This window comes from Acipenser ruthenus, chromosome 58 (genome assembly GCF_902713425.1).
Source record: "Acipenser ruthenus chromosome 58, fAciRut3.2 maternal haplotype, whole genome shotgun sequence".
Taxonomy (NCBI): Eukaryota; Metazoa; Chordata; class Actinopteri; order Acipenseriformes; family Acipenseridae; genus Acipenser; species Acipenser ruthenus.
The window spans coordinates 4,027,145-4,039,790 of NC_081246.1; the positions used below are offsets into that span (position 1 = coordinate 4,027,145).

At 41.2% G+C, this 12,646-nt stretch overlaps 1 protein-coding gene across 1 annotated transcript; it reads right to left on the reverse strand.

The window, feature by feature from the left end:
• Nucleotides 1–328: 328 nt before the first annotated feature.
• Nucleotides 329–8,083, reverse strand: LOC117407691 (zinc finger and SCAN domain-containing protein 31-like). The gene is made up of 3 exons (XM_059018030.1): nucleotides 7,502–8,083; nucleotides 5,584–6,042; nucleotides 329–3,213 (listed from the first exon to the last, which is right to left on the reverse strand). The coding sequence occupies exons 1-3, from the start codon at nucleotides 7,764–7,766 to the stop codon at nucleotides 2,462–2,464; spliced, it is 1,476 nt and encodes a 491-aa protein (XP_058874013.1). The 5' UTR covers nucleotides 7,767–8,083; the 3' UTR covers nucleotides 329–2,461.
• Nucleotides 8,084–12,646: the final 4,563 nt, after the last annotated feature.

The window sequence follows — 12,646 nt, forward strand, 5'->3', positions numbered from 1 at the left end:
CTCCTGCTGTTCTGGAGTCTTCGCCTGCATTCTTATTAAAAACCAAAATAAATAAATTAAGTAAAAACACGTTTCTGTTTGCATTTTTTTTATTGTTTAACAAAAATAAATGACCAATAATTCTACAGCTGTTTTTTTTTTTCATAATTAAACATCTACTTATGGTCTGTGTGAAGCGATGCTGTCTATCACTTCCAGAACCATTTCTCATTCAAAAGTAGTTTCCTGAAATGCTTTTAGAAACTTGGGCGATGCAAACACAACAGGATATTAAACACTGGTAGGTAAAACTTTGCTTAAAATCGAAAAGGTATAAAGTACTGCTTTAATAAATCATAAAGACAGACACAGTAAAATAAATATTTGAAAAAATCACACATACAGCAGTGTGGAGTAGTGGTTAGGGCTCTGGACTCTTGACCGGAGGGTCGTGGGTTCAATCCCAGGTGGGGGGACACTGCTGCTGTACCCTTGAGCAACACTTTACCTAGATTGCTCCAGTAAAAACCAAACTGTATAAATGGGTAATTGTATGTAAAAATAATGTGATATCTGTATAATGTGAAATAATGTATAATGTGATATCTTGTAACAATTGTAAGTCGCCCTGGATAAGGGCGTCTGCTAAGAAATAAATAATAATAATAATAAACTACACAACAGAAAAACACCAACAAGAAAAACTAATAATTAACGAAAGCAACGAGAGAGCTACTGACATAGAAAAATTCCTGGCCATATTATTAGGACCCACAGCTCTGGCCAAAAGTATTTCTGATTACATGATATCAAAGAAAAGATCAAAATGATGTTCATATATTTTATTATTATTATTATTATTATTATTATTATTAATGTCTCGATCCTAAAATTCTAGGTGATGCTAAACTGTTGGCCAGCTTTTACACCACTGTCCCCTTTGTAGTTATTAACCAATCATATTCCTCCATTTCATCAGCTGGCTTGCCTCCACTAGGGTGGCTCCCCTCCCCTTTTGCGTGTTTTAACCAATCACAGGTCTCCCTTCCCACAGCGATGACCTCATCGCCGACGAGAGCGAAACGAAGCGAGGTTTCGAAGGACCTAGCGAATGCCTACAGATCGATTCACTGACGTTTGAATTTCTAAATTATAATTCAGAGTACTGTTTCAAGAAACACAACTTGTGGTAGTTTAGCTTTCTCCAGAAGTTTGGGGCGGACTGGAACTCACGCCGCGAGCCTCTTTAAAAAGCAAAGCCCCTGGAGACCTGTTTCCAAACACGACGCAAGAACAGGACGCTAAGATGGAGGGCTGCCAACTGTAAATAAATCATGCTGCTTTTGCCCAAGATGAACCAGAAGTGATTTACTTGTTGAATTATTCAATGGATTACTGCAGCGTTTTTCCCATCAACTGAGATCGATCAAAACGGACACAAGGTAGTGTGATTTATTAATAATCTTATTATTATTATTATTATCTGTTTATTTAGCAGACGCCTTTATCCAAGGCGACTTACAGAGACTAGGGTGTGTGAACTATGCATCAGCTGCAGAGTCACTTACAACAACGTCTCACCCGAAAGACGGAGCACAAGGAGGTTAAGTGACTTGCTCAGGGTCACACAGTGAGTTGAGGTGGGATTTGAACCGGGGACCTCCTGGTTACAAGCCCTTTTCTTTAACCACTGGACCACACAGCCTCCCTGAAATGACATAATCTTGTCATTTAACTGATGGAAGACATTTCAATAATGTGGTAGCTGTTCAGTATATATGACCACGTTACCTCTGTGCTGGCAGCCTTGCATTGGTTTCCTGTACGGTTTAGGATCGATTTTAAAGGTCCTGCTTCTAATGTCTAACGCTTTTAAAAATGGCCTCGCTCCCCTGTATCTCTGCTCAGCCCTCACTGTCTTAGATCACAGGATGAGAGTTTGCTCTGGACTCCACGGACTCAAGAGAGCGAAGGCGGCTCACGATTCCTGAGGGAAGGCTCCATTTCTTGTTGCTTTTAAATTAAGATTAATAACACATTTTTTAAATAATTTAGCAGCTGTATTTTAAAACGTTATCAATGTGAATTTATCTTTTTACTTGTTTTGCACGTTTATCTGTAAAGCGATTTGAGAGGATTTATCGCGAGAGGTGCTATGTAAGTGTGGAGTAGTGGTTAGGGCTCTGGACTCTTGACCGGAGGGTCGTGGGTTCAATCCCAGGTGGGGGACGCTGCTGCTGTACCCTTGAGCAAGGTACTTTACCTAGATTGCTCCAGTAAAAACCAAACTGTATAAATGGGGAATTGTATGTAGATATCTTGTAACAATTGTAAGTCGCCCTGGATAAGGGCGTCTGCCAAGTAATAATTATTCAATAATAATCATCCCAGCTTTCAGTGGCAGTCTCGCAGGTATTCTGATGCGTTTCTGGACTCAGGTCCTATTCAGTCTCTGATCAACTCTTTATTCGGTAGGTTTCTCTTAGGCGTGAAGCCTCTGATGTGCTTTCAGGTAGTCTACCCGGCTGAATCTCATCCCGCACTCGGTACAGTGATAGGGTTTCTCTCCCGTGTGAATCCGCTGGTGTTTTTTCAGCACTCCGGAATGGCGGAACCTCTTCCCGCAGTCCGGGCACTGGTAGGGTTTCTCTCCAGTGTGGATCCTCCTGTGGACTTTCAGATGCTCGAACTGACTGAAGCTCTTTCCACACTCGTCACAGATGTAGCGGGTGTGCCCGGTGTGGGCACGCTCGTGGATTTTCAAGGAATTTGAATGCGTGAAGCTCTTCCCGCATTCAGCGCAGCGGTACGGTTTCTCTCCCGTGTGGATTCTCTGGTGCTGTTTAAGGTTCCCCAGCTCGCTGAAGCTTTTCCCACACTCCGTGCAGCGGTACGGTTTCTCTCCCGTGTGGATTCTCCGGTGCTGTTTAAGATTCCCCGAGTCGGAGAAACTCTTTCCACACTCAGGACAGGGAGTCGGCCTCTTTCCGGTTTGAATTTGTACGTCGGGATCCCTTCTGCTCATCGCGTTGCACTGGGTTTCAGGGTCGCCGACGCACACAGAGCGTCCGGTCTCCGTCGACCCCAAGAGCGAGGGACGCACGCGGCTGTCTGGGAGAGACGCAGCCATGGATTCCTGCGCCTCTTGCGTTGTCGTCTTACTTTGTATCTGAAGCTGTCGACTGCCACCTGAAGCGACCGCCCAGAGGAGGGATGAAGTGGACTCTCCTGCATCTAATTGAGAAGCAGAAAAAAAGATTCTTGGTCACTTCTTTTGCATAGGACGAGGTAAAGCGATCTTATGCTAAAATTCGACCTCCCAACCACCAGGGGGGCTGTGAGCCAACCTTGAGGCTTTCAACAGAAAGGGCGTGACGCGGAAGTTCCGACTTTTGGGGCGGAAGTCCCAAAAGAGAGGTCGCCATCTTTGTTGGGGGCAGCAAGGTTGGCTCACAGCCCCCCTGGTGGTTGGGAGGTCGAATTTTAGCATAAGATCGCTTTACCTCGTCACACACCCCCTACTGAAACCATGTGACCACATGATCTCGTCAGCCAGTCCCACCTCCAGCCATGGCTAAAGGTTTTGAATCACCACCCTATAGAGCGAACTAATTTTGCTTCATAAAGTCCAGTGAAACCTGCTGGGAGATACTGAAATTGAAGAAGGGATCTATGAAAAAGACCTAGGAGTTTATGTTGACTCAGAAAATGTCTTCAACTAGACAATGTGGGGAAGCTATAAAAAAGGCCAACAAGATGCTCGGATATATTGTGAGAAGTGTTGAATTGAAATCAAGGGAAGTTATGTTAAAACTTTACAATGCATTAGTAAGACCTCACCTAGAATATTGTGTTCAGTTCTGGTCACCTCGTTACACGTCACGTTGCTGCTTGTGTACTCCTGGAGTCGCGTTGGAGATTTTTAATACAGGCTTCACTGTACTGTAATTGAATTTAAGACTATTTTTGAGAAGAAAGACGTTGTTTAAAAAGTGTGTCTGAAATTCGTTATGTCAAACTTGTGGAAACAGCTGTAGTGAATGTATGCTCTTCAAAGCTGGACCTGTGAGCCAATCAAACCTCCATCCGGACCCTGACGTCATTCAGTGACTGTGAGCGATGGGACACCCCTGACTTGTAAAAATAAACTACATGAACATAATTTAGATTTTTCATTTAAAGAACCTACAAAATGATATCGGGCAGCAGTGTGGAGTAGTGGTCAGGGCTCTGCACTCTTGACCGGAGGGTCGTGGGTTTAATCCCTGGTAGGAGACACTGCTGCTGTACCCTTGAGCAAGGTACTTTACCTAGATTGCTCCAGTAAAAATGGGTAATTGTATGTAAAAATAATGTGATATCTTGTAACAATTGTAAGTCGCCCTGGATAAGGACGTCTGCTAAGAAATAAATAATAATAATAATAATAATAATAATAATAAAAGCCTACCGGAAGCCATATTAGTAGTACAGTAGTATTTCATGTTAGATTTCGAAATGTCACATTTTTTAATTTGTCAGTTTTTCGTTATCTAGAAAACTACAAAGCGGTGTGGAATTCAATATGTTAACAAGGGAACATTATTCAGCAGCTTTCACTGGACTCTATGAAGCTGAGGGAGTTCATTCTATATAGAGGGGGTGGAATTCAGTATGTTAACAAGGGAACATTATTCAGCAGCTTTCATTGGACTCTATGAAGCTGAGGGAGTTCATTCTATATAGAGGGGGTGGAATTCAATATGTTAACAAGGGAACATTATTCAGCAGCTTTCATTGGACTCTATGAAGCTGAGGGAGTTCATTCTATATAGAGGGGGTGGAATTCAATATGTTAACAAGGGAACATTATTCAGCAGCTTTCACTGGACTCTATGAAGCTGAGGGAGTTCATTCTATATAGAGGGGGTGTGATTCAATATGTTAACAAGGGAACATTATTCAGCAGCTTTCACTGGACTCTATGAAGCTGAGGGAGTTCATTCTATATAGAGGGGGTGGAATTCAATATGTTAACAAGGGAACATTATTCAGCAGCTTTCATTGGACTCTATGAAGCTGAGGGAGTTCATTCTATATAGAGGGGGTGGAATTCAATATGTTAACAAGGGAACATTATTCAGCAGCTTTCATTGGACTCTATGAAGCTGAGGGAGTTCATTCTATATAGAGGGGGTGGAATTCAATATGTTAACAAGGGAACATTATTCAGCAGCTTTCATTGGACTCTATGAAGCTGAGGGAGTTCATTCTATATAGAGGGGGTGGAATTCAATATGTTAACAAGGGAACATTATTCAGCAGCTTTCATTGGACTCTATGAAGCTGAGGGAGTTCATTCTATATAGAGGGGGTGGAATTCAATATGTTAACAAGGGAACATTATTCAGCAGCTTTCATTGGACTCTATGAAGCTGAGGGAGTTCATTCTATATAGAGGGGGTGGAATTCAATATGTTAACAAGGGAACATTATTCAGCAGCTTTCATTGGACTCTATGAAGCTGAGGGAGTTCATTCTATATAGAGGGGGTGGAATTCAATATGTTAACAAGGGAACATTATTCAGCAGCTTTCATGAGCAGAAGCACTGGGTTCTACTCACAGGCTGTGCTGCTCGTGGACGGCATCGCTCCTTCCTCCTTTCCATCTGCAGCTCTTTCCTGAGGGGGGTGATGTTTCCTCTGAATGGATCCCAGCACAGTGCCCTCTTCTCCAACACTAGAACCAGTGTCTTCAGAGACAGGCTGATTGGGTTTCATGCAGATCTGTTCAGGAGGATAATCTTCACAATGGCTAGATTCCAGCCTCTGCTCAAGTGGATGCTTATCATATTCTGTAGTGATGTGGGTATATTGAAGGGGCTCCTCTTTAATGAGGACAGATTGGATTTCGGGGTCCTCCTCTTTAATGAGGACAGATTCCAGTCTGGGCTGGGTCTTCTCATTCCCAGGAGCAGGATGTGGGGCCAGGCTTGAATCCCACTCCCGTCCCTCTGCAGGGTGAACAGCTGGCCTCTCGGGCTGCTCCACGGCTTCAGGGGAAAGGCGTTTCTTTCTGGGATCTGTGAGAGACAGAATGGGACACGCTTAACTCTAGAAAAAACGACAGCCCACGAAACACCACAACACAGCTAGTACACTATACAAAGAAAACCAGTGAAAATTATTATTATTATTATTATTATTATTGGATCCCAGGATCCCAGGGTGTCAGCTTCAACAACATTACTGGGGAGTTGGTTCCAGACCCTCACAATTCTCTGTGTAAAAAAGTGCCTCCTATTTTCTGTTCTGAATGCCCCTTTATCTAATCTCCATTTGTGACCCCTGGTTCTTGTTTTTCAGGTTGATAAAGTCCCCTGGGTCGACATTGTCTATACCTTTTAGGATTTTGAATGCTTAAATCAGATCACTGCGTAGTCTTCTTTGTTCAAGACTGAATAGATTCAATTCTTTTAGCCTGTCTGCATATGACATGCCTTTTAAACCCGGGATAATTCTGGTTGCTTTTCTTTGCACTCTTTCTAGAGCAGCAATATCCTTTTTGTAACGAGGTGACCAGAACTGAACACAATATTCTAGGTGAGTTCTTACTAATGCTTTGTAAAGTTTTAACATTACTTCCCTTGATTTAAATTCAACACTTCTCACAATATAGCCGAGCATCTTGTTGGCCTTATTTTTTATAGCTTCCCCACATTGTCTAGATGAAGATATTTCTGAGTCAACATAAACTCCTAGGTCCTTTTCATAGATTCCTTCTTCAATTTCAGTATCTCCCATATGATATTTATAATGCACACATTTTTTTAACTGCTTTCATTTGAAGACAGTTTTAATTGATTAACTAACAACTAACTGAAAGGATCTATTGCCACTGCGATACGCTGGTTTTAACAGAACACTGCCGATTGCAATTCTGAGCAATCGTGGGTTGGAATTGATTCCAAGGTAATTCGAAAACGGATTTTAAAAATGGAATTTTAAAACAGAAACTGACCCCAACCCTGCTTATCGCACAGCAGTGTGATCCAGTCCAGGTTTCACTACCAGCTTGATCAGCCCCCAGTGTGTCTACGGGCAGCAGTGTGGAGTAGTGGTTAGGGCTCTGGACTCTTGACCGGAGGGTCGTGGGTTCAATCCCAGGTGGGGGACACTGCTGCTGTACCCTTGAGCAAGGTACTTTACCTAGATTGCTCCAGTAAAAACCCAACTGTATAAATGGGTCATTGTATGTAAAAATAATGTGATATCTTGTAACAATTGTAAGTCGCCTGGATAAGGGCATCTGCTAAGAAATAAATAATAATAATAATTAATAACAAGCTCAGGTGTGTCTGATTATTAAACTCCCAGTGAAACCAGGACTGGATGACACGTTATCATGGACGTCATTATTATTATTATCATTATTATTATAATTATTATTATTATTATTATTAATTTTCACCTTGCCTCCATACTTTTACAAAGGACTACTAAATCTCCCTTCTGAGAAAAACAAACAAACTATGAACTCACCTCCAGCTCTGCTGCACCGTGACCCGCGTCCAGAGTTCATGCATTCCCGCACTGCTTTCAACTCGCTCTCTGATATTTCCAATCTCAGCTTCAGACTTTCATTCTCTTTCTCCTTTCCAGCCATTTCCATTCGGAATTCAGTGAATTTGCTGCCGACAACTTTTGTGATTTGGCACAAGACGGTGTCTACAGCCGCTTTCACTGCGTGCTCGATGGTAGAGGCGAGCTCGTCTTGAAAGAACGACACGGAGACGCTGACCTCCATTATTCAGGCGGATTTTGTTAAAATAATGTTTCAGAAACGCAGCTTCGGTTTAATTTAGTTTTCGTTTCTAACGCCGCCACCTCGATTTTAGCTGAAACAGTTAAGGCGATTAAAGGGCATTAGCGAGTTAATAATAGACTATAATCCACACACTGCTGGCGAGATATGAATTAAAATAGACAAAACAGACTCAGTCACTCGTTTCCTTATTTTTTTTTTTTCAAAAACTTACACGGCTTAAAAAAAAAAAAACAAACGTAACTTTTTTCTCTTCCAGCGGCTCCTGCTGTAAACATAGCAACAGACGCTTCCGGTTCCGGTTGGTTCTTGCCAAAGCAGCCAGTGCGCCTGCGTACTATCGCTTAACAAAAGCAATGGTTTTTTTTTTGGGACGTACAAAGAAAACAAAAAAAATCTTATGGTCAAAAAATATAATCTGATATTATTTTTTTTGTAAACAAAATGATATTATCATGATCAGAGGTTTATTGACCCGTGACGTTAAATAAAGTGGATGACGTCACAAGCTCGGCTGTAAAGTGTGAATCCTAAAGAAATCCTAAAATACATTATTTTTCTGTAATTCACTGAAGCCCATCTCTCTCTCTCTCTCTCTCTCTCTCTCTCTCTCTCTCTCTCTCTCTCTCTCTCTCAATTCAATTCAATTCAATTCAAAGTGCTTTATTGGCATGACTTATTTTCCACAGTGTTGCCAAAGCAAATACATACATATTATGAACAGATGCATCTATATACAAACAAGGAACAATGGTAACAAAATAATAATAAATAAAATAGAAGATAAATAATAATAATAATACAGAAATTGAAATATTGAAATAATGATATTGAAACTATTAAATTGTGCCGTCACTGCGTGCCCCTCAGGTTGTGGCAGGTGGCTACATATTTGGCAGCCAGTGGAGCTGTGTGTCCCTCCCCTAGGAGGACAGCAAGTTTCTCTGAGTCTGCCATTTGTCTGAAAAGAGGATATTTTTCTTGTATTTTAATGAAGAATGATTCTCTGATATGGCTGTATTTTATACAGTGTAGGAGAAAGTGCATCTCAGTTTCCACCTCTCCTGTCTCGCAGTGACCACAGAGCCGATCTTCTCTGGGCAGCCAGGTCTGCCTGTGTCTGCCTGTCTCTATGGCCAGGCTGTGGTCACTGAGCCTGTACTTGGTCAGGATCTGTCTCTGCTTCGTATCTCTGACAGTGGAGAGATACTCTGCTAGGCTGTAGTTTCTTTTTAGGGCCCGATAGCAATCAAGTTTATTTTGGGATTTTATTTCTGTGACCCAGTCTCTCTCTCTCTCTCTCTCTCTCAATTCAATTCAAAGGTGCTTTATTGGCATGACCATTATTCACAGTATTGCCAAAGCAATGCATACAGAGCACATCATCTGAACATTAAATAGACAATAACACTGATGAGAATAATAATGATAAACAAATATAAATAATAACCACGTTATTAATGAGTTAACAATAACAACAATGAAATATAACAAGATTTTAACTAATTTTAAGTGCTCACTGTTTGTCCCTCAGGCTGTGACAGGCGGCTGTGTACTGGGCTGCCTCTCTCTCTCTCTCTCTCAATTCAATTCAATTCAAATTGGCAGAGATTTTGCATTTTTGGGAAGAAGGCTTCCCTTATATTCTTATATTTTGTGCACTGCAGTAAAAGGTGTATCTCTGTCTCGACCTGGTTGAGCTGACAGTGATCACGCAGCCTGTCCTCTTTGGGCAGCCAAGTCTGCCTGTGTCGGCCCTTCTCGATGGCCAGGCTGTGCTCACTGAGTCTGTACTTTGCTCTCTCTCTCTCTCTCTCTCTCTCTCTCTCTCTCTCTCTCTCTCTCTCTCTCTCTCTCTCTCTCTCTCTCTCTCTCCTCTCCTCTCTCTCCTCTCCTCTCCTCTCCTCTCTCTCTCTCTCTCTCTCTCTCCTCTCCTCTCCTCTCCTCTCTCTCTCTCCTCTCCTCTCCTCTCTCTCTCTCCTCTCCTCTCTGTCTCTCTCTCTCTCTCTCTCTCTCTCTCTCTCTCTCTCTCTCTCTTCTCTCTCTCTCTCTCTCATCTCCAGTTAGACCTCCCTAGTGTCCTTAATTGTTCCTTAATTCACTCTACCTTTATAAAAATGTGCACTGGGATTGTGACACAAGTGTAAACCGCAGCACCATGGGAACAGTAATATGATCTAATGTCTGTTCTTTCGTACAATGACAGTATAACTGTACTGTGGCTCATGCGTGTACCACGCTGGGCACCTCTGTACAGCATTAACAGTCTGGGGTATACCAATTGTGCATATTATAATTAGGGCTGCTGTTTTGGAGGTTTTATTAATGGTATTTTTCTGTGTTTATGTTTTTTTTTGTTGCTATTTTTGAGTTTTATGTAAATCGTTCTTTTTTTCCAGGGCTTTCATTTTTGATATTGAACCCTGATGGATTTGCACATCGCTGTGCCAATGTGACTTGGGACCAGAATGGACCAGATATGCCATTGCTGGGCCAACGTGGCCAGTTTTGCTGGGATAATAATATCTCACAACGTACACTAATCATCTGAACGTAATTCAACCTCTTTTCAGTGTTTCTTACTTGAAACGTTTTTAGTATTTAAATAAGCATATTGGAGTATTTGTAATTTCTTTAAGAAGAGGCTGTGGAAAACTACACCGCGTTTATAAATGTAATATGTTAACGTGAAATTATTCCAGCAGGTTTCATTCGACTTCATGAAGCAAGATTAGTTCATAGAGGTTGATGCAAAAGTTTTGGCCGCAGCTGTAAGCAGAAGTTAATTAGGCGATGTTTTTCAAGGCCGCTGCCTCTCAAGAAACTCTTAGAAATGAAAGTACAATCATTCAAAAACATATATATTTGAAAGGCAGCCGTAATTAATGAGCGGTTCGCATCTGGCATGGTATATTTCTCATTAACGCGGGCTTTGTTGCGATGTGTTTTTTTCTGTTGTTCCGCCACTCGAGTCGCACTTATCCGGGGAGAACATTTCCTCAAAGAGGCAGCCAAGAAAATAACGCGGGAGGCCCTGAGGGACGAATCGATTGTTTTGCGAGAGCCGCGCCTATTGAACGCTTTGATGAGAGGCGTTGGTAGAAAAATAAGGAATATTGAATACAGTTGTTGTGCTTAATCCTCATTTCAGAAAGAAAAAAACACTCAGACAGAGCTAGAGAGAGAGAAGATGGAGGGAGGGAGGGAGGGAGGGTACACAGCTGGGGCCAGTGGCGTAGTCCTAAACGCCAACAAAATATAGATTTCTTAAACAAAAATTATACAAATTCGCGTTTTATTTGTTTGTTGAGCATAAGGTAACATTTAATAGATAATGCATGCGATAATCCAGACATATTTGTCTTGTTTTGAAAGCATCTTGCGGATATATATATATAGTTGTTTTTATCGTGAATGTTTGATTTTTTTCTGTTCTTTTCGATTATGAGGTCATCACCAGCGTAGAATTCCAATCACCACCACGTCATGTATAAACTATCACGTCATCCCCATGTGTTTGTTCTGCATTCAGTAACATTAGGAATCACACAAACGCGGTTATTTTTTTTATTCGTCATCAGTTTCAGAACTGTACAATTGTTTTTCAATGTATTTTTAAAGAATGTATCGGCTGACAGTTCTGGATAATTTAATTTTACACGACATTCTGAATACATGTTTTTTTTTTTTTATCTCAGATATAAAATAAATAAATACATAAGAGGTTCTGGTTTTGTAAATTGTGAGAAAAAAACGAGCAAAACAGATACATAAATAAATCGTTTATAACATTACTGTGTTTTTTGTAATAAATGTGTAGCACTTAGTTATATGGAGTGCCATGTGTAAAATGATGATGATGATGACCTCAGAATAGAATGTTCATTCCAAATGGCTCCAAAGTGCTGAGTTTGAAAATAAGTTCACATTCCTTTTGTTTCCTGACAGCATTAGTTCCATAGCACTGAACCATCCCACGAATTGAGATGTCTTCTATAATGTGGTCATTTCTGCTAAAATGTCTGGCGACAGGAATGGAAGCTAGTTTGCTAGATACATACAGCTACGGGCAAAAGTTAACATCATCCTCTATATAGAATGAACTCCCTCAGCTTCATAGAGTCCAATGAAAGCTGCTGAATAATGTTCCCTTGTTAACATATTGAACTCCACCCCCTCTATATAGAATGAACTCCCTCAGCTTCATAGAGTCCAATGAAAGCTGCTGAATAATGTTCCCTTGTTAACATATTGAATTCCACCCCCTCTATATAGAATGAACTCCCTCAGCTTCATAGAGTCCAATGAAAGCTGCTGAATAATGTTCCCTTGTTAACATATTGAATTCCACACCCTCTATATAGAATGAACTCCCTCAGCTTCATAGAGTCCAATGAAAGCTGCTGAATAATGTTCCCTTGTTAACATATTGAATTCCACCCCCTCTATATAGAATGAACTCCCTCAGCTTCATAGAGTCCAATGAAAGCTGCTGAATAATGTTCCCTTGTTAACATATTGAATTCCACCCCCTCTATATAGAATGAACTCCCTCAGCTTCATAGAGTCCAATGAAAGCTGCTGAATAATGTTCCCTTGTTAACATATTGAATTCCACCCCCTCTATATAGAATGAACTCCCTCAGCTTCATAGAGTCCAATGAAAGCTGCTGAATAATGTTCCCTTGTTAACATATTGAATTCCACCCCCTCTATATAGAATGAACTCCCTCAGCTTCATAGAGTCCAATGAAAGCTGCTGAATAATGTTCCCTTGTTAACATATTGAATTCCACCCCCTCTATATAGAATGAACTCCCTCAGCTTCATAGAGTCCAATGAAAGCTGCTGAATAATGTTCC

Excerpts from the sequence above, each read along its gene's own strand:
- LOC117407691 (XM_059018030.1), bottom strand. The coding sequence starts at position 7,766 with ATGGAGGTCAGCGTCTCCGTGTCGTTCTTTCAAGACGAGCTCGCCTCT. Across the intron at positions 6,043-7,501 it reads ACGGTGCAGCAGAGCTGGAG|ATCCCAGAAAGAAACGCCTT; the intron begins GTGAGTTCATAG and ends TGTCTCTCACAG. Across the intron at positions 3,214-5,583 it reads GTCCACGAGCAGCACAGCCT|ATGCAGGAGAGTCCACTTCA; the intron begins GTGAGTAGAACC and ends CTTCTCAATTAG.